A 20404-nucleotide genomic window follows, 5' to 3' on the forward strand; every position below is an offset into this window, starting at 1 on the left:
GTGATCACATAACACCAGTATTGGCCTCTCTCCACTGGCTTCCTGTTCGTTTCAGGATTGATTTTAAGATTTTATTGCTTGCTTTTAAGGTTTTAAATGGGCTGGCACCACCTTATGTAGCAGAACTGCATCATCATACTCCAGTTAGAGCACTGAGGTCAGCCAACCAGATGCTCTTGGATGTTTCGAGATCCAGGCATAAAAATAAAGGCGATCAAGCCTTTGCGGTGGCTGCTCCAAATCTCTGAAACAGCTTACCTATTCATATAAGAACTGTTCAGACCCTAGAAACTTTTAAGTCGCTGCTGAGGACCCACCTCTTCTTGGCATTCAGTTCGAGTTCAGCTTGACACTGTGACTCCATCTTCTGTTGTGTCACATTCTTTTATTATTATTATGTCCATTGTTTTCTTTTATTCTTATGTATTATTTACTTTTATATTCATTTATTTTGATATTTTAAGCCTGTTCAGAACTTTGGTCAACTGTGGTTGTTTGAAATGTGCTGTACAAATAAATTTTGATTTGAGTTGATTGAAGTTATCACATATTGTGATCAAATTGTTCAAACTGAGAGCCATTTACATAAATTCAACAGGTTATTTTTCATGAATCATTTCAGCACTGTTATCTTTAATATTACTATGGTCAAAAAATGTTATCATCTGAGCATCCCACGTCATATAATCATGCTTAGAAGCTTAATCTTTATATTTTAGATGTAGGGATTTAAGTCCTAGAGTTGAAGTGAAAATAAATGACGCATCTGTCATGTCATTATCGAGTCCAACAACGAGGAATATTATTTTGAGCACTGTGTCCGGAAGTTGAACAGGTGATTGCGTCTGACTTGAAGCTGATCTCTGCTCCTCGCGACACAACCGCACGCAGCTGCTTTCATCTTCCAGAGCTGGAGACGCAACGACCGAGAGGGGAGCTCGCGCTTCTTGCTCCAGGGATATTACCTTTGATGGACTTGATATAAGACAAGAATATGCAGTTTATCTCTTATTATGACCACTTAGGTGTTAGTTCCAAGTGCAGTTTTGTTGGAAATAAATTGCTCTGATGCTTTTAAGTGTTTTCAGCTGCGCCGGTTTTAATGTGTTTTATGTGTTTGCGCTCAACAGTGAGGTAGACTTATCTGGCCAAATTTTACAGGAGGGTCGGTGTGTGATTTATCCCGCGGATGCGGCTGTCGGGGTCGATGTTTAAGCCCTGCAGGATCAGCCTGTCATAGGGCATCATGCTTTCCCCGGTTCTTCACAAGTGGATGAGGAATATTTCTCCGGAGATGCTGCTGCTGGTGCCGATTTTGTGGTTTTTACCTCTGACAGGAGCGGCTCCTTCTCTGACTACCGAGCAGCTGGACATGGGGGTGGTAAGTTTTCTACCTTTTCTACCTACTTATGCACGAAGGGGAGTCGGAAGTTTTTCCACCTGCTGGCACCAGTAAAGGTGGGAAGGTGTGTGTTTTTTTTTCGTCTTCAAGTATACCACTACTACACTGTGGGGCACTGTTATGTCATGTTTTATCTCCTCTCCTACTTGTGGGCTACTCTTGAACGTCCAGGAAAGAGCAAGCGCTGTCTTCTCCAGATACTTGCTCTGAATTTTAACAGCGCTCTGCAGTCCAATGCTCGGGTCAGAGTCGCTGTACAGGCTGTGTGATGATGACAAATAAAAACGTGTATATGGAGCTTATTCTCCAGAGCAGGAGTCACCTCATTCAAACAAGGGAGGGGGGGGGGGGGGGGGGGGGGGGAGTCAGTGTTCCTCAAGTTCATTGTAAAACATAAATATTTGTTAAGGGGCGCCTTGGATCTCTTCCACAGTATGTATGCTGACATTGTACATATCCTGAGCTAACAAGACGACTGGAGCTCACTAAACCCATAAGTAATTACAGGTTATTTTATCAAGGCTTTGCCTCAGAAAGCCAAGTTCAGACAATCGCTGTATTTCAACTAAAGGATAGGGGACTCCACCGTTTGAAGGGTATAAACGAATCGATTTGTACTGTGACTGCTTATGAAAAGAAATATCAGCCGATTGTGGCGAGTCTAAGGCATCACTGATAGCCTTGGGATTTTGTGTGTGTGTGTGTGTGTGTTCAGAAGCTTTTCAGCTTATTAATTGTCACAGTCACCACTAAACATGTAATAAACAGCTCACTGAAATGTATTTCCTTGTGTCTGCTCTGCTCATGAGTGATGAAGGAAGCCACACAGATTATAAAGTAGGCAGTGGCTGTACATCATCATCACAGACTCGCAGCATGTGTGGCGTATAGTACAATCAAGACAGGGGTTAAAAGAGCAAAGCACTTGCAAATAGGAAGAGTATATCCTGTATGTGTGTTCATATTCTATCCATTCATCCAGATAAACGGAGAGCGCTGTACGTAAAATATTGAGTATTCAGCATTTTGTTTGAAAAGGTTTTAGTTCTTGACTTTTAATCCTTCATCCATCATCATTTCATTCCCATTAAAGATGCATTTTTCCTCTGGGCAACATCAGTTTATGTTGCTGCTTTTCCCTACTTCTGTCTCTCTCTCTGTCTCTTTTCTTTCAGCGCTCAAAGTCCTCTTTCTGAAACCTACGCTTGGGGATTAAGTTCTTAACAAAGACCAGAACAAGAGCTCTAAAATAGATCATTTCTATTTGTTTACTTTTTTTTTTTGCTTTAAGTTGTGTGTTTAAGTGTCCTTTTTTTTGAGTCGCTATGTTCTGAAACATTTAACACTTTATTTGCGAGGTCGTGTTGTCCATCATTTTAAATCTAGCTAAGGCTGCGTGTGGGCGAGACAAAGATCATTTAAATGTGAACAATAAAAAGTAGGTAGGCTACCTGAATTTCAACTGAAGTCACATAATCTAAGAAATTGTTCTTAAGAGAAGGCAGCACACACATTATGCCCAGTAATCTTACGGTATCCACATTTTCTATCTGTGTGAAATACTGTGAATCAGTGCTGAGGTGAATGCCAACAGCTCTGACATCAGGACACGGTCTGTTGCACTTAGCTCCGCATCAATGTTTTTCTGGTTTTCCAAAAGGTCAGTTTGGCCACGTCTGACAGGGTGTTCATCAGGACTTGTACAGGCTTATTCTGTGCTGTGTAGTTCTGGCCAAAAACAACCAAAACATTGAAACGGGCTATTACATTAACAGAATAGCCCTCCTAACCTTGGACTTCAACTTCTTGTTTAGTTTTTTTTTTCTTCTGAGTTAAAACTTATTCATCTTTGGTATACTATCTGTCACTTCTTTCTTTCTTTCTTTCTTTCTTTCTTTCTTTCTTTCTTTCTTTCCTTCTTTCTCATAGCGTACACATAAATTTAAACCAGTCAGTCAGATCATCGGTTGAAAAATAGACAAAGGGAAATGATGGTGCTCCAGTTGCAAAGCAGATTGAAAACACTGAGGACTGTCATTAAGTGAAAATGAGAAAATCTGTTTTTTTGCACAGTCGGACCTGTGACTGACAATCAGTGTGTCAGCGTCTGTCTGTTCCCTAAACATTTAGAGCAATCGTTGTTATCGAACATTAATACCTTTCTCATTAATTGCCTTCACATCATTCATTTACAGCTTTGATGTGCTGACATACTGGGTACACAAAAAAAAAGTATTTTACTGATTGAAGCTATAGTAACTTGCAAAAACATAGAGGACTACACATAGGGCCAAATCCACAAAGTGCCCGCTATTAGCACAGTGAATTACGCAGCATTTGCACCCGCAATCTTCCCCGTTTTGAGGTCCTATTCAGAAAAGATTTTGCGCAAATGATATGCCGACACAAACACGCCCATAAAGTTTTGCAGCTGAATGCAATTTGCCCTCATTTTGCATCTGGTTAGTGAGCGAGTACGAGTAAACGGAGCTGTTTCCAGTATTTCAAGCTTTTCTCCACATTTCAGCACACAGATTGGTCCATAATGAAAACTGCAGAGAGCACAAAAGCCTCAAATTGCGTGTCTTTAATTAACAGAGGTGCACACACACTAGCGCTCTCTACAATCACAAACAAATTTTCATGTATTTGTACTTCTCTAGTATTTTGCATCTATAACATAATCTACTGAGATTTACATCAAAATACAGCTATTAATATGGCTCAGGTAGGTCTGAAACGTGTTACAAATCTTACAATAATGTTGTTCAGGTGTCGTTGAATGCATGGACCACGGAATACATCTGAACAAGGGGGGGGGGGGGCATAATTTCAAGGCACGAGGAAGGGGGTGGTGGGCACAGCCTATGCACTGACACAGACATAGGCCTATATTACTAATTTATGAGTATTGAGTAACGTTACAGAACGCTTTTTTAGCCCAACACCACATATCGCCACATCTACATACAGTACATGATGAACACGCACAACAGGCCAAGCCTATTTACACATAAATGTACAGATGAAACAATATCGAACAACAAACATCCACTCCACAACCGAACGCATCCTGCAGCAAGTCTAAATCAACATCACATTCATTATCATCACGAGTCAGCACTCAGGAGATAAATATCTTATACACACAGAGACAAGCAGTGTGTGCAGAGTCATCCACGCACCCACACACTTGAGACAGGCGCAATGAAATTAAAAGTAACCGACACAAGAGCCACACCATAGAAAATGACTATGACAGTAATATGATGGTTAAAAAACTGACTTACTTTAGTGTTCCTTGAGCTTACCAAAGACCAGTCTGCGTCGCTTATTTTGCTTATCAAATTCTCTTGAGACAGCAGTCAGGTCCGCTTGTGCAGTGCCAGGTTGTCCCAATGTATATGGCTGCCCATCACACTTTTGGGTTTAAAAGGAATTATGGAACCGCTTTTGTCAACGTTCATAACCCCTTTTTGGTGTAATGAATTATTCAAATATCAGCAAGTTGCGTTTGGAGTGTGTTTTGAAAACCACCACAGATGGATGCGTGACATATGGTCAGGATATTCTTGTAATTAACAATCTGTGTTTTGCTTCACACCTACAAGTCAACTGTTAGACACACGTTCCAAGTTTATATGGTGGAATCCTTTGTATAAAGCAGCCCCTTACTGTATGGATGAATCCTGACCTTTGTCAGCGCTGTTATTTTTATTTTTAAATCCGAGATAAGCCCGCAAACCCACTTGATCCCCCCATGTCTGACTAGTAGATTTTGCCTTTAATATCATTGAATATCAATTCAATATCATTCAAGCCTCACAAGCTTGAAGATTTGAAGAGAGAGAGTGAGTGAAGAGTGAGTGTGCATGCAGTTAACACCAACTTTCTGAAGACACTAACAACTCCACCCTAATTGCGAGTGGCAATTATCGCTGGTCTTTGTTAGTAAGACTGTTTTTGCAATGAGGCTAATTTGCATAGAAAGGGGCCAATTTTGCACCAAATGTATGAATATGACCTAATTTACATACATGCAAATGGCACAGGTGCACCATGACGCTATGTGCTTGGCAGCACAGTTTGCGGTGCATTTCACCCTTTGCAGGTGCTTTGTGAATTACACGCTATCTTTTTCGTCTCTTGCACAGGTTTAGCAGCCGCAAAATCCGCACAATCCTTTTGTGGTTTTGGCCCTTTTTTTTTCTTTTTTCTTTTCATTAGGTGAACCATGACACTACAAACACAGCGATGTCACCAGATAAAAAGCTGTGGTAACAGCAGCGATTTTCCTCCATTTACCATGGTAGAGAAAATGCTACTCAAGATAGAAGCTTTCTGCGTTTCTAGATAGAGCTGTGTGATACGCTCAGTCCAAAGTGGTACTGCACTGCAGCCTCCACACAGCCTGTATCTGAGAGCCATTACTCTTTTTGTGATGTCTGAGATGCCTTGCCCCACTTCATGTGCCAGTAAATGCAAAGAAACTGCCAGTCCACTGATGGGTACCGACCTGAAAATGTCCATATTTGTTCTGTGGACTTGCACTTAGTATTCTTCTTGGTGGAGGTAAGACAGTTCATGCAGTAAAAGTTATCATTGCCTCAATTTTTACTCTTTTCCCTGCTTATTTTTGATGAGAAACCCTTTCAAACAATAATTTCACTTGACACTTTGGCTGTCAAACTCCTAAATAAAGTCTGAGCATTAATTTGCTAGAAGCCCCGATGTGAATGACTTTAGAATCTGTGCCAATGCACAAAAAATATTGAATCTTTGGTACATCTATATTTAAAAGTATTTTTCCAGTTTGACAACTCCACACTCTTAGAGTCTGATACTCTTTTGAATATCAGACTCTGTAATCTTGAAGTAATACCCAAACCAAAATCTTTTGAGTATCAAGCACTCACACTCTGTAGGCTGGCATGGTGACCGTATTCTGTTTGTAGTTTCCTTCTTCTAGAAGAAGAGCAGCTGTGGTGACACATTTTCACTATAGAAATAATGATATAAGAAATAGAAATAGAAATTGCCATAGAAATTGTTCAAACCACCCTTTTAGCATATTCCATTTCTCAGCTCTCCCTTGGTATATTAAGTAAGACACAAACAATCATTGCTTCACCAAAATATGGCTTAATACACTGCTTCCGTCAGAGTTTATAGGACAAAAATGACATCCATTCCCACCATAGTGTATATATCACTTTGTCCACATACTTTGAAAAAGGAGCAACTGAGAAGTAACTTGCTGTACTCTTAAGGTCCACCCTAAAAAGTAAAATGTAGGATCTTCCTGTGCCAAGAAACCACAAAGACATGAAAGTGCCTTTCAAGTTTATCGTTTTGAACCAGTCACACAGCTTGACCAGTTCTTATGAGTAAGCATGTGAAAGGATCTTTGGACAGTTCCTGCAGGTCAGAATAGGTCTTATATTTTTTTTTTGGGGGGGGGGCGGGGGGGGGGTCAGATATGGATTCTTTCCTCTGTCCTTTAGAGAAGGCACAGAAATAAATTCTTTTTGTAGAAGCTCTTGAACCTCCAAGGGCCTGCTTCAGATAGCAAAGTTCATAGTTTTAACTCTGTTACTAAAGTAAGTGATCACGCCACTGCAAATATTACCATACCAGCAAGCTGAGGTAGCAGATCTCCTTGAAGCATTTTGACCAGAAGATGATGGTAACCCTGTATCATTGATATGTTGATTTTGAGGAGGATACACCTTATTAAGTTAAAAAAAAGTTAACTCAAGAGTATGCTGTTCTCAGTTATTCGTTTTTGCTTTATTTGTGGTAAAAACAGAGATTCTCATGTTTGATCACTGATCCTGAAGACAAGACCTAGACAACATATCTAACTTCAGCTCCTAGTTCATAATGAAAGACAGCGAGAGAAAGAGTATTAATGTGAACAGCTCCATTGAAGAGTAGTTGGCCAATGACTGATTTCTTGTCACTGAGGTGCAGCAGGGAGCGAGAGGACACACAGAGAGCATCATTCTGCACCACTGGAAGAGCTGTAAAGTACAGATATGATCAGATGATTGTATACATAATTCTTTCTCTACAGTTGATATGTGTGTTTGTGTGTGTGTGTGTGTGTGTGTGTGTGTGTGTGTGTGTGTGTGTGTGTCCATGCTTGTAATGGTGGTGTGTTTGTCAGCATGAGTCTTAAAACTGCTATTCACTCAGGACTTTAAACAAAAAGACTACCATCTAACCATAAAACAGTCCTCTGATCTGTATCATTGATCCTATCCCATCCTTTCCTATCCTGTCCTATCCTATCCTATCCTATCCTGTCCTGTCCTGTCCTATCCTATCTTATCCAATCCTATCCTATCTTGTCCTATCCTGTCCTTATCCTATCCTGTCCTATCCTATCCTATCCTGTCTTGTCCTATCCTATCCTATTCTATCCTATCCTATCCTTTCCTACCCTGTCCTATCTTGTCCTATCCTATCCTATCCTGTCCTATCCTGTCCTATCCTATCCTATCATTTCCTATCTTATCCTATCCTATCCATTCCTATCCTATCCTATCCAGTCCCATTACACTTCATTGCTGTGATGCTCCATCACTTGGCATTTAGTTATGGTTGTGAATCTTATGTATGGTATGTGTCCTCAGTTAAATAACTGGACCATACACTCAAGCACAGATCAGAGGTATTCATTTTATAGCTTTGCTGCTCTCCAGCTTGATATATCACTGCACAGCGCCAATTTGCAATTTCAGCACTTGAGGGAACTGACTCATAACAACTGAAATGTAATACGCTCTATGTTTTCTACTCATCATATTATGTTCCTTGTGAGGAGTACTTTCTCAACTGAAACAAAACTGCCAAACCTCCCAAAGGAGCCATTTACCTGAGCACACAGGGCTTTCCCTTTTGATAAGCAAGAGTGAGCTGACCAGATTAGCAGTTGATAAAATAGCTAAATTGCGGTACATTCAGCCACCTGTAGAGATTTATTCATTAAAGAAACATGGACATTACGCATTTGAGTAAGGATCCTAAAATCTTAAAACTATGCAAGTGTGTGTGCCTATGAGGAAAACCACCATCAGTCCATTTCTCACTCTCATTTTGCTGTTAAATTTCTTCACCATCTGACCTCAATTCCTCCTTATAGAATCATAATGATTTGAAACAAAGTCCCTGAAAAACAAACATGTAAATAATACTGGTTTAACTTCTAAACCAAACCTAAGAGCTTTCAGCGCCAAATTTAAATCTGATCTTCAAACTTTGGATCCCAACTAATTTTCCTCATGTACCATTAGTCTAACAATGGGTGAATAGTTCAGAAATCTTGAGTGTGAAGCTGGAGCGCAAGATGGAAAATGTTCATTTTAATAATTCAGTTTTTGTTCAGAAGGGAATAATAGGGAAATCATTTCATTCCCAAGCCCCGTTTCTCATACAGCCAGCTTGGCTGCCAACAGTACCACCGCCCTCATTAGCACTGCGTTTCCCTCAAATTTGTATACATTTCACCAGCATTATATTCAGTCCCCTCACTCTCTCAGTCTCTCTCCTTCAATCTTCCTCCTGCTCCTCACGTAGGAGGCTTTCTTCTATCAGCACATCATGGTTTTTCTGATTATACCCAGGGGCCTAGAGAGAGAAGGAACTCAAAGAGAAAACTGGATATGGTGACAGTCAAGGGGGTGGAGCTGCACTGAAATACTAAGGGTCAAGAGAAGAAGATATATGTTGAATAAAGAGGAAGAGGATTATTCCACCAAGAAATGGAAAACATAAAAAAAAAGAAATATTTCTCATTTCTTCAGTCCGTTAGATATTCTACAAGTGAGATATTTATTGATCATTTGGTTGTATGCAACAGCTAAGCGGGTGAGGAGTTATGAAGGGATATTAAACCAAACAAGAAAAGCACTCCGGATGCTAGTTTCCATGTAAATCTGTTATTACACTCTCAGCCTGGATCATTAGGATACTTTTAGCACTGCTGTCCCACTTCCATCAAGCAGTGTGACCTTCTGTCTGTAGAAACGCACCATGGGACTCATATTCAGGGCGAGGAAATTATTTCAGGAACAATGTCATGTGGGAAAGAACTCGAATGTTAGAGAGAGTATATTTCTCCAAAAAGATTGACAGAGAGTGAATGTCCAGCATGTAATATATAGCACATTCTCAGCTTCTCAGGAAGAGGGAAATCAGTCCTTCAATCTGCTCTCTATCCAATCTGTCACCTCAGAATTGTTGAGTGTAAAAGTTCTCCAGAGACTTGCAAGTTTTTTTTTTTTTTAGGATATTGTCAGCATTACTGAGGAGTTTATGATTTCCTTGGAAACCAATTCAATAAGGGTCTCAAGACACCTCATTGGTTTCACTGTAGCATGACGGTGTGGGACTAATCTGTGGAAGCTGCAAGACTTCTGTCTGATGCCTTCCGTCAATGACAACATATTTATCTCAATATAAAATTTGACAGCATGAAACCAGAACTTAAATTTACTGTAGCTGATCCTCATGTTGATTTGTGAATAGAAAAGAATTGTAAAATAAGAGACCTTTGGCCATATACTCTTTACTTTAAGGTACTAAACTTTATTTACTTTCAACTTTAAAGTATAATAGTATGAGTAGGAGAGACGTTGCCTCAAAGATTCATTAGCAGTCATGGGGCAAAGGTAATATTTTTGGTAAAGGACAGAAACCAGATGAAGACAGTGCATATCCACAAAAAACATGCATACGCCATGTTCTGCACACAAAATAGTATTAATAGAAGAAGAGCATGGCATCACAATTTGTACAGGCATACTTCAAGTCATATGTATGCACAGTTGAAAAATTATTTGAAAGATGGCATCTAATATTCAAAGTAATTCTTTGAGGCTATTAGTCAGTCAGTTTCACTGTTTAGGCATATTACTATTCACCTATTCATTTAAACTGTGCTAGTTAAAGGCACATTATAAAGTTCATTCTTAGGGATGTGGTACACTCAACTCATTACCTTTCCAACATTTGATGACGTTGACGACAGTTGATGATGACAATGAAAATACATTATTTCCGCCAGTGATGGCATGGCATGTCAGATTATAGGTGCTATTACATCAGGCCTGTGCACATGTGCCCAGTTTGACCTTGAGTGAGATTTATAAAACAGAATGATGTATACACACATTTTTATTTGTATATACAGAGTTTTCATCTTGTTTGCACAGGCTTAACCTAATGCCAGGTTAAGTGAGTTTACAGTTGTAATGGACAAAACTGTGAAGCAGGGGTAACTTTCTTTGGCTGCATATGATTCTTCCAGTCTCCCATTGACTCTTACCGGTTTCATGACTTACTGTGAGGGTTGGAAGCAAGCTGCTTCACTCCCAGGCTCCCCACGCAGCAAACCCCAAATCAACTCCATGTGGTCGTCCTATTTTAACCAGGCATCCCACCCCCTTTCAGTCATATACTAGATCAAGGTTTTGGTTGCCAATGCTATTCAAAGGACTGACTCGATCTTGTAATTATGGTGGTTTCTAGAGTTCTGCTGCTTGCATGTTAAAGTTAAAATAATCCAGAGACCCACCAACTGAACTGGAGGAAACCCCAAAGTATCAACTAAGCTCCTCTGAAGTTTGCCCTTTGAAACTGACAGAATTGTAATAAATGCAGTATGTATGCGTGTTTGTATGTGTGTGAGGATAAAGAAAAAGGCTGTTGCTCTACGGAGCAAGAGGCATACTGATTTTCATCATACAGGAGTGATGGGCACTTCTGGCCGCTAGTTTATTTCTTGCCAAACTGAAGGACAGCTCCCAACCCCCCTCCACCCCCCCAAAAAAGGAGTAAGCAAAGGAAATGCAAAACAGTCTCTGAGGGAGCATTTGATGCTTGCTTTGGAGTTAACTTTCAGTGTATGCTCTCAAAATTAGGGCACGTTTGTACTGTATGTCTTAAGTGAAATAAAGAAAGAGAGAGACAGACAGAGACAGATTGCACATTTGGGAGACATTGGGTGTTTGCCTATTAGTTCAGCAATTATTCATTGGCAAATTAGGTATTTGCAGATTTTTTTTCTCTCTGCAGCCCATGGCAGACAAACAAAAAAGGGTTATTTCTCAGCAGGCCTCTCCCTAAGTGGCAATTAAACTAATTACATATCCTTCACAAAAGGAACAAGTAATTTAATGATCAGGCTGTTTTTCCAAATACTGTAAACTATACTTGAATTACCTAGAAATGACCTCAAAGTTCAGGATCATGACAGAAGTTGTTTGGTGCAGGTAGCCAGTATATACACTACTTGCATATAAAGATACACTGAGCATAATCAAAAGAAATTCCTGTTTGACCTTGATCAGTTATTAATAAACTGATTATTACATTGGAATAAAGACAGCAAAACCGGAAGCGATCTAAGAGTCTCCTTATGAGCTTGAGCCTGGACGAGAGGTGTTCACAGGTCCTGGATTTTGGACCCAATCTGAATCTCACTGGTAGAAAACCTACCTGAACCTAATGTATATTCATTCATTTTCAAAAGAAAAAAAACCCCACATGATCCGAAAGGGACCTGAGGATAACTAGACCTGACCTAGACCTCAAAAATTTGGTCTACCTGAACAGACCCAAATACTGTAGAGAGACACCAACACCGGTAACAGTGTGATACTGCACCAATTAACGAACACTGGTAGTTGAAAAGAAAAGCAAGACATGTCATTTTCCCTGCAGTTTACAGTTAACACTCCATCTCAGGTCAAAAAACTTTATCTCCATGGTGATTATTATGCACCACATGATCAGAGCTGATAGTATCCATTCAGGTATTAGACATATTACCACATACTGTACGAGACCCACTGCAATGTACATGCACTGCACACAACCCGATTAGATGGATTTGGATCCTTCCCGCCTTGGGGTCTAGGTCAGGTCTCACACACGGGGAACGCAGTAGCACTCCTCAAAGTTTCATATTTTTCATGGAAAAAACTGATTCCTGAATCCTTGTGATTCTGTCTTGATCGATTGGTGCATCGGTGCAGAAAACTCGTCAATGTGAATTCAAAGAGTTCCCCAAGCACCGGCTGCCAGCTTAACGGCCAACAACTCACCTCAGTCTGTCGGTTTATTTTAATACACCATGATAAAGTCATGTTTTGTGGGAGGACGCGGGATTCTAACAAGGTTATTAACTGATGGTGATGGATGTAATATTAATAAGGGACATCCATTCTACTTCTTGATCTTGTTTAGTTTAGCCAAGTTTAATTAACTCATCCCGATAAGCAGCTCTTCCAAAGACTTTATTCTTTACCCTTACTGACAAAGACGTCACCCTGTGCATGATAAAGGATGTGAATATGTGTAATGAATACAGTTTGATTCAGCTAATGATATTAACTATCTAGATAATTTAACACTTAATTGTTCATTTTTTTTGTTGTCACTTTGACAAAACCTATTCGTTCACACACAGACTGACGCTGCAGCTGTTGTTTCCTATTTCTCACACTGATGAGTTTTTGAATGTATTTGTTCTTTAAATGAAAGCCAATTCCGGAAAAGAGTCTACAGCTGTTTCTTTCTGGCTGAGACTGAGCTGTTTTCTTGGATTTTTCATCAATTCAAATTGACACATTTCAGATTTTTACGAATTGGAGGGAGAAAGAGAGCTGGATAAGAGCCATACTTTATGCAAACTGGGTCATGAAAGGATGAAATATTTCAGCAATACAACTAACATTGACGTTACACATTTCCACCTGGAGTTTGAGGAGTTGTCGATGCCAAGCAGAGAGGCCTCGAGCAAGTGTCAAAGCAGAACACACTTCTTTCTCTGTTGAATATGTACATTGTTGATGATACACTGATGTGAAACCTTATCCACAAGTTTCAAGTAGGCTTTTACTGTGTTTTTAGATGATAATGGAAGTTAATTCATGTGATTTCATCATGTTATTATGAATGTGGTCAAAGCAAAAGGGTTTTTTGTTATAGAATCGCAGCCTTGTTAATTGAAACTAAATCTTAAGGTCACATATTATATACAGAAATAGACGCTGTAGTTCACTGTCTGAACATTTAACAGACGCTGTGACTGTGTATTGATTTTATTTCAGATGCTGACATTTATTTAACTTAGAGGTGCAAAACAAATCCTCAGTTCTGACAGCATGTCTGTAATCCATGGTTGCTTTGACGCTCACTTTTATTAATATGGGCATAGAACTGAAGCTACACTCAGTGAGACACACGCTTTTTGAGTGAACCCTGACAGAAACTATTTGTGATTTTACAGATTTTACATTTTTTCATATTCATTAGCCGAAAAAAGATGTATGTTGATTTTGATGGGTAGACTTTGCAGGCAGCTTTGTGAATGCGGGATCACAAAGCTACGGTAAGCAGTAGCTATTTGATCACACTGACTGACCAGATCTAACTCAATCAAAGACAACTAGGGCTGCAAACTAATGATTGTTCCATCATCAATTAAATCTATTTATTTTTCATCCAATTTAAATGATTAAATGTTCATTCTATGATTTATCAAAAAAAAAAAAATGACAAATGGTCATTGTGCATTCCTGAAGCCTAAAAACCTCAAAGATTGTTTTTAATGATCTAAGATAAAGAGAGGATGGAAATGCTTTCATTGATTGGATTCTATAAATGCTGAGCATTTTTGCTGATAATCTTCTACAAATGACTGATTATTTAAAATGTTAGTTTTCCCTCAGTCAACTAATTGCTTAATCAGTCATTTCAACATCAAAGACGCCATTATGAACCCTGTGTTTCTGTGTGTGCTAGAAGCTCTTGTCTATTGGTGCATCTCAAATCTCTGACCTTTCTTCGCTCCTCAATCCTCGCGTTGAACCGGAAGTTGTTCTGGTCAGCCATTTTGAAGGCCCTCTCAAAGCTCTTATTTCTGATCTGAGGAGTGAGGAGGGACCTCTGAGGACCCTTGAGCGAAGATACATGAGAACAGCCTTCACAGAGGTCTTTTACCAGCCAACATGCCCCCCTTATTGGAAGGCAGAGATCTGATACATCACAGCGTCACCGCAGTTTCATACTGGAGTGGAGACAGATAAACTCAAGTGTATCACTCCCAAGTTTTATATTTTATTTGTTTTCTGATTCACCGTCTAGTTAAACATCTTTTAATTGTTTTTCTAATCAACAAAAGAACCATAAACATCTTTCTTCATTTATTAGAAAGATGGTCTGTTCATGATCTGTTATTTCCCCCATTAAATTTTATTATGAATAAATTAAAGTCAAGGAGAGTCTGTCTGGCAAGAAAGACTTTTTAAACACATTTATATTTTACATCATTTATCCTCATTTCCATTCAGTCACAGGTGAGGCTGAAAATTCCTGAGGGTTTGATATGAGTTACATCATTTCCATTTTCCCTGAAATATTTAGTCTAATAAATAATTTCCAGTGTTCAAAAGACACCCTTATCACATTCTGGGTTTTTAAACAATGGATTCACAGTGAGAATATCAATAAATACAGACGCAAATAATTAATTAATAATATAAAGTGTAATAATAAATAATATAAAGTAGAAATGACTCATGTGTCTCTGATCAGGACACAGAACACAGTATAAATACAGAATGCAGGTTTTTATTCATGTGCAGGCATTTGTTAAACAGGTAACAGGCTACAGAGAGAAAACAGCTGCTCTGACAGTGATAACTGCGCCTTTATTAGTAATAACACAGCGCACATGTGTGCAGACACAAACTCCATCAGAAGTCTCTTCAACTGTTAAAGCCGACTGACAGCTGATCCAGCTGTGATCAGCTGCCGCCTTCATCAGAAACGGACGTCACTGCACGTGAAGCTTTAGAGGAAAGGACATTTCATTTCTCTAAAAACATATTTACTCATCTCTTCTCTCCTCGAATGGTTTCTTTGTGTCTCTCCATGCATCTTCAGCGGGAGGGACTAAGATGCAAGTGAGGGAACCGTTGAAGCATTAAGAGACTTGAGATGTACCTTAAATCAAAGGGATTAATGCTTTGCAGTTTTAATGCATTTATATTGAATGTGAAATTAGAATAAAGGTGCATTTTTACATCACTTTGCAGAACCAACCAAGTACTCTTTGTAACTGTGCTTACTTAAAACTGTTCCATTGTTTGAAGTACTGCTGAGGTAGACGAAAACCCAGTAGCTCCACAAACTAAGCTATACTTCTTAGACTTCTATGTTTCTCCGAACTCTTATCTAGTGGTCTTATCTGATTTTGTCAGCAGGATACAAAACATACTCATTATATTCTGGGACTGTGGGGCTCTCTCTATTCTTTATCTGGCTTTCTCTATTTTTGTTCCTTGAACACAGGCTTTAGTCTTAAATCTTTACTTTTTTCCCAAGCTGATGTCAAGCAGATTTGGATAGATAAGGAGTTTCTGCCTGAGGTGACAACAGCAAACTGTTCTGTAGTTTCTATGCATACATGTTTATGTACTTGCTTATGCATGTATGCAAGTACAGTGTGTACTCTCTTGTGATTGTTGATAGGTTGGTTGGATGTTTAGTTGTTTTTGTTGTCACTCATTTGCTTTGGTTAATTTGATATTTGTTGATTATTGTAATGTGGCAGCCTTTTACTATGGCAACCAGTTTTATTATGCCATCTTTAGCATCCTCCATCGTCCTATCACTTAGCGGCCTTCCCACAACTGACAAGAATCAGAGGGGACCTCCCCACAAGATAATGAATTATTAAGAAGCCAATGTTATTATGTATTCTTGTATGTATAAGTAATACAGCTCTATATTTTTGCAGTACTTTATTATGATTGTTTTTGGGGGATTTCTGGTTATGTTTTTAATACTGGACTCAATCAATACAGGGTATAAGTAGATGTTTGGTATATAATTTTGTATTTGTTTGTATGTATTGTGCTTATAGTTTAAATGTTCATGGTTTTATATTTAATTGGTGACTGGAAGGAAACGCAAAGTAAGAATTTCATTGTACAGTGCAACTGACTGTTCTCTGCGCATATAAATATAGACAATAAAGATTTGATTTGATGTTTAATATGTAGAATTGAGCAGCACCTGCATGTTGGTTCCTGAAGCAGTGATTTTGCTATGACTGTGAAATATCAAATAGTGCCAGAACTTTGATTTAACCAGGACAGGTGCTGCATAAAGTTAAATCTCCGTAGGTATATTGTATCCTCCAGTATTGTTTTCTGTTTCCTTCCTGTGTACCACCTGTGCAAACAACAATTATGAAAACAGAATAGATTTTTTCCCCATCTCTATTTCCTACCATACTCTGGCTGTCATGAGTGTAACATGAGCTCCGCTTGGATCTCACTCCGACTACTGTCTAAAATTCTCTGAGTATACAGTTTCACACTTAGCTATGCAGCTGGGCTGTACTCTGTAAGACAAGCATCGTATTACCATATAGCATCACAGCTTTATCCACAGGAGGTGAGTTGAAAACACACACACACACACACCGCTCCCATGACATTCAACACGTAGAGAGAGATGCATCGGAATGGAGATGTAGAAGGGTAACAGATAGGCCACAATATAAACTGGTTCATACACATGCCTGCTCGTACACACATGGACAAGCCGCCTGTGTCAGTCTAGAGGTGTGGCTATGTGTGGCTCATAACACCCTGTTTCATTCCCTGACCAGATGTATTGCTGAAGTTTGAACTTTGACCCCATTTCCCAGACTACAGCTGTATCAGATAACAAAGCAAGCAAACTCCCTCTGCACCTCATTTTGTCATGTTCAACTGTCCATTCTTCAGTCTTGAAGTTAGACTTTCTTGTGGTATGAACTCACTACTGCAGGTTTCTGTGTCTGGTTGTGAAGGAATCAGCTGATCCACAGCAGGGCTGTCATTTCTTTGCAGCGGTTTTATTGCTGTAGGTCCAGCTCCTCTCAGTTTCTCTTGCTAATGAAACTGCACATATCGAGACAGCTCATGTCTTACTGCAGGTGTAACACGCACACACACATACACACCAGCATCCCACCTGTTCTTCCCTTCTGGTACGGTTCCTCTTTTCTCAGATAACCCCTCAGTGGTGTCACAATAACTGCTCATCACCTAGTAGTTTGTGTTGTACTTTTCACAGCTGCAGCAGAGCTTTGGGGGTTTCTAAATAAAAACCTGACTTCTTTTCTTTGTTTGATGACATTTTGGGGGAAAGCTACATTATAGCATGTGATGAAGTTTTTGTGTGCTAGAGGGTGAAACAGCTTGCGTGTGAAAATGAACCAACTAAAGTTTGAAGCCTTGAAGGGATGAGAAGTTTGTCTGACAGGTGAGGAGGTGTTTTGCTTTTGTTGTCAGACTAGCACACATGAGGTATCACACATATGCTCATAGACAGACGGCATACACGGATGCACCCTGTAAGGCTGCATTCAGAGCGACAATATCTCTGAGTGCAGCCTGAAACAGACTTCAAGCGAAAAAGCTCAAGATTGTCTGGCTAAAAATGTAACTTTTGTCTGTTCACCATCACTGGGCAGCGTGCTGCATTTGCAAATCAAATGCATGCAAGTGCACATTTCAGGTAGTTAACTTAGTGGCATGCACCATGTAGGATTGTGCTAATTCTACTGTTTGCCAGGCAAGCTTTGGGACGGATCAGCAAATTATTGCTGCCATTGTAACTTTCCAGAATGGCAAAACCTTGCCTCATGGGAATATGTCCCTGCATTCACACCAAAGGCAAAAGTGCGACATTGCACAAAGCAAAGTCAGTAGTTTCACTGGAAAGTGGGGCCACGCTCTCCTGAGCAGCTGTGTGAACGTACTGTAGATGCGTACTCAGCTAGTTTCGACCTGACTTTGTGGTCAAAGTTGAACTTAAATGAGCAAGGTTCAACAGAATTTGAGAACCCAAGAAGTACTACATTAAACTTCGATCCCAAATATGCTGACCCCCATGATGTGCATGCAATCGCATTCCAGCATCAACAGGAGGCTGGTGTTATGTCGTCATATAGTTATGGTGCCAGTTTCACTGTTGAGAAAAATGGGGAAGAAGTTAGTTATGGAACTCTTAGTCGATCAACAGAAAATTAATTGCCAACTATTTTTATAAGTAATTATTTTGAGTAATTTAAAAAATGACTTAATTATCTGATTCTAGCTTCTCAAATGTGAACACTTTTTGGTGTATTTAGTCTTCTATGATAGTAAACTGAATATCTTTGGATTATGGACTGCTGGACGGGACAAAACAAGATATTTGAGGATGTCACCTCGAGCTTTGGGAAACAGTGATTGTCAGTTTTTCCCATTCTTGCACATTTTATATGCTTAATCTCTATTATTCGAGAAAATAAGAAAGCAATTAACAGATTAATCATTAATAAATTGTTAGTTGTTGTTTTGCAGAATTGAAATGCTTTAAGTTATACTTGTTATTCTAAGCGCTACCTCACATAAACTATATCTAAACCAGTGTAAACCACTGTTCATTGCCTTGCTTTACTGACTTTCAGGTTCATATTATAACTTCTCATCGGTACCCATAGCAACATGAACTTTCACTAATTTGATGCACATCTTATTTGCTGTGGACAGCTGTGACTCAGGAGGTAGAGCGGATGGAGCGCGTCGTCCACTAAACGGAAGATTTGTGGTTCGATTCCCGGCTCCTCCACTCCACATGTCGAATTGTTCTTGGGCAAGATACTGAACCCCAAATTGCTCCCGATGGCTGCGCCAGCACCCTGCATGGTAGCTTGCCACCATCAGTGTGTGAGTGTGTGTGTGAATGGGTAAATGTGGCTTGTAGTGTAAAAAAGTGCTTTGAGTGGTCGAAAGACTAGAATGGTGCTATATAAGTGCAGTCCATTTACCATTTGTTCTTAATATTTTATGTTTTTTTTAATGGTGAAGCAAATCCAGCATTGGAAAAGGTCTGGATAGTGTGTGTGTGTGTCTGTATGTCTAAGACCAGTTGCCACCAGTTCTCAGTGTGTGTTGTCATTCACTGGCCCCTTAGCTAAACCCCCCTGGCCTATAAAGATCCATAAATACACCCATATATATTCTTACAGCTTGTTTGAACTTGAGGCCGACAGAGAAACCGTCTCTCATAACTTCACATGCAAAATGAGCCAATAAACCGATAAACTAGAAAAGAAACACATCTGTCTTAATTCAAAGGATTTATTTTGACTGTCACACATTAAACTTTTTGCATACTGAAATCAGAAATCCACCCTCTCAGACACCCACTTAAAAGTTAAGGATTATTTCTGGGAGAGGATTGCATATGGGACCGTTGAGCAGATCTGTCATGCAATCAAGTGCGCGTGTGTGAGTATGCATGTGTACGTGCGTTTGCATGCATATCTGTAGGTGTGTGTGACTTTGCATATTTCTTCTTTATTGTGGCATATGGGATATATAACACAGCAGGGACACTGGGCAGGCGTTATTCAATCCTTGTGTTTGTGGGCTTTGGGTGGTTGCCATGCCACATTACCGCCCACCGAGAGACGAACTTCAAAGAGGGTTTGGGGGGCTTTTTCCCCTTAGTGGAGCCACTGAACCTTCTGCCTGTTAAAATAAACTCCAGTTATAGGGGCATGTCCTAATTGGCTCCAATAGCCATCAGTTTGTTTATCTTTAAACCTGGGCTGACTTATTTTTTACTGTGTGAATCCCCTCTGGAGCTAATATAAAATATGCCATTTGGTGGATAATTTTGTCCAAAGTTCCTCAGAAGTCCACAACACTCTGACAGCTGTGGAAAAACAACTTTGCAGTGTTAGTGCAGGTCTCTACATTTCGATGAGACCAAAAGAACAATTCATAAACCCACTCATAGCAGCTCAGACATAAAAACACTGAACTCTACTTTGTTACTCACTTCAATTGCTACTTAATGTTGCATTGAAATAATATACATGGAGAATTTAATTTTGCAAGTAATACAGATATCTATTCTTTTCACTATGGTGACTGTGCCCTT

The 20404-nt window shown here is 39.6% G+C and overlaps 1 protein-coding gene across 1 annotated transcript in view; it reads left to right on the forward strand.

The window, feature by feature from the left end:
- The first annotated feature begins 860 nt into the window (after nt 1-860).
- mmp17a (matrix metallopeptidase 17a) overlaps nt 861-20404 on the forward strand; it is a 94075-nt gene continuing 74531 nt past the window's right edge. The window contains exon 1 of the mRNA XM_044334634.1: nt 861-1381. Within this exon, the coding sequence (XP_044190569.1) occupies nt 1247-1381 (135 nt within the window). The 5' untranslated portion in view covers nt 861-1246. The remainder of the gene's footprint in view (nt 1382-20404) is intronic.

This window comes from Thunnus albacares, chromosome 18, assembly GCF_914725855.1.
Source record: "Thunnus albacares chromosome 18, fThuAlb1.1, whole genome shotgun sequence".
NCBI lineage: Eukaryota > Metazoa > Chordata > Actinopteri > Scombriformes > Scombridae > Thunnus > Thunnus albacares.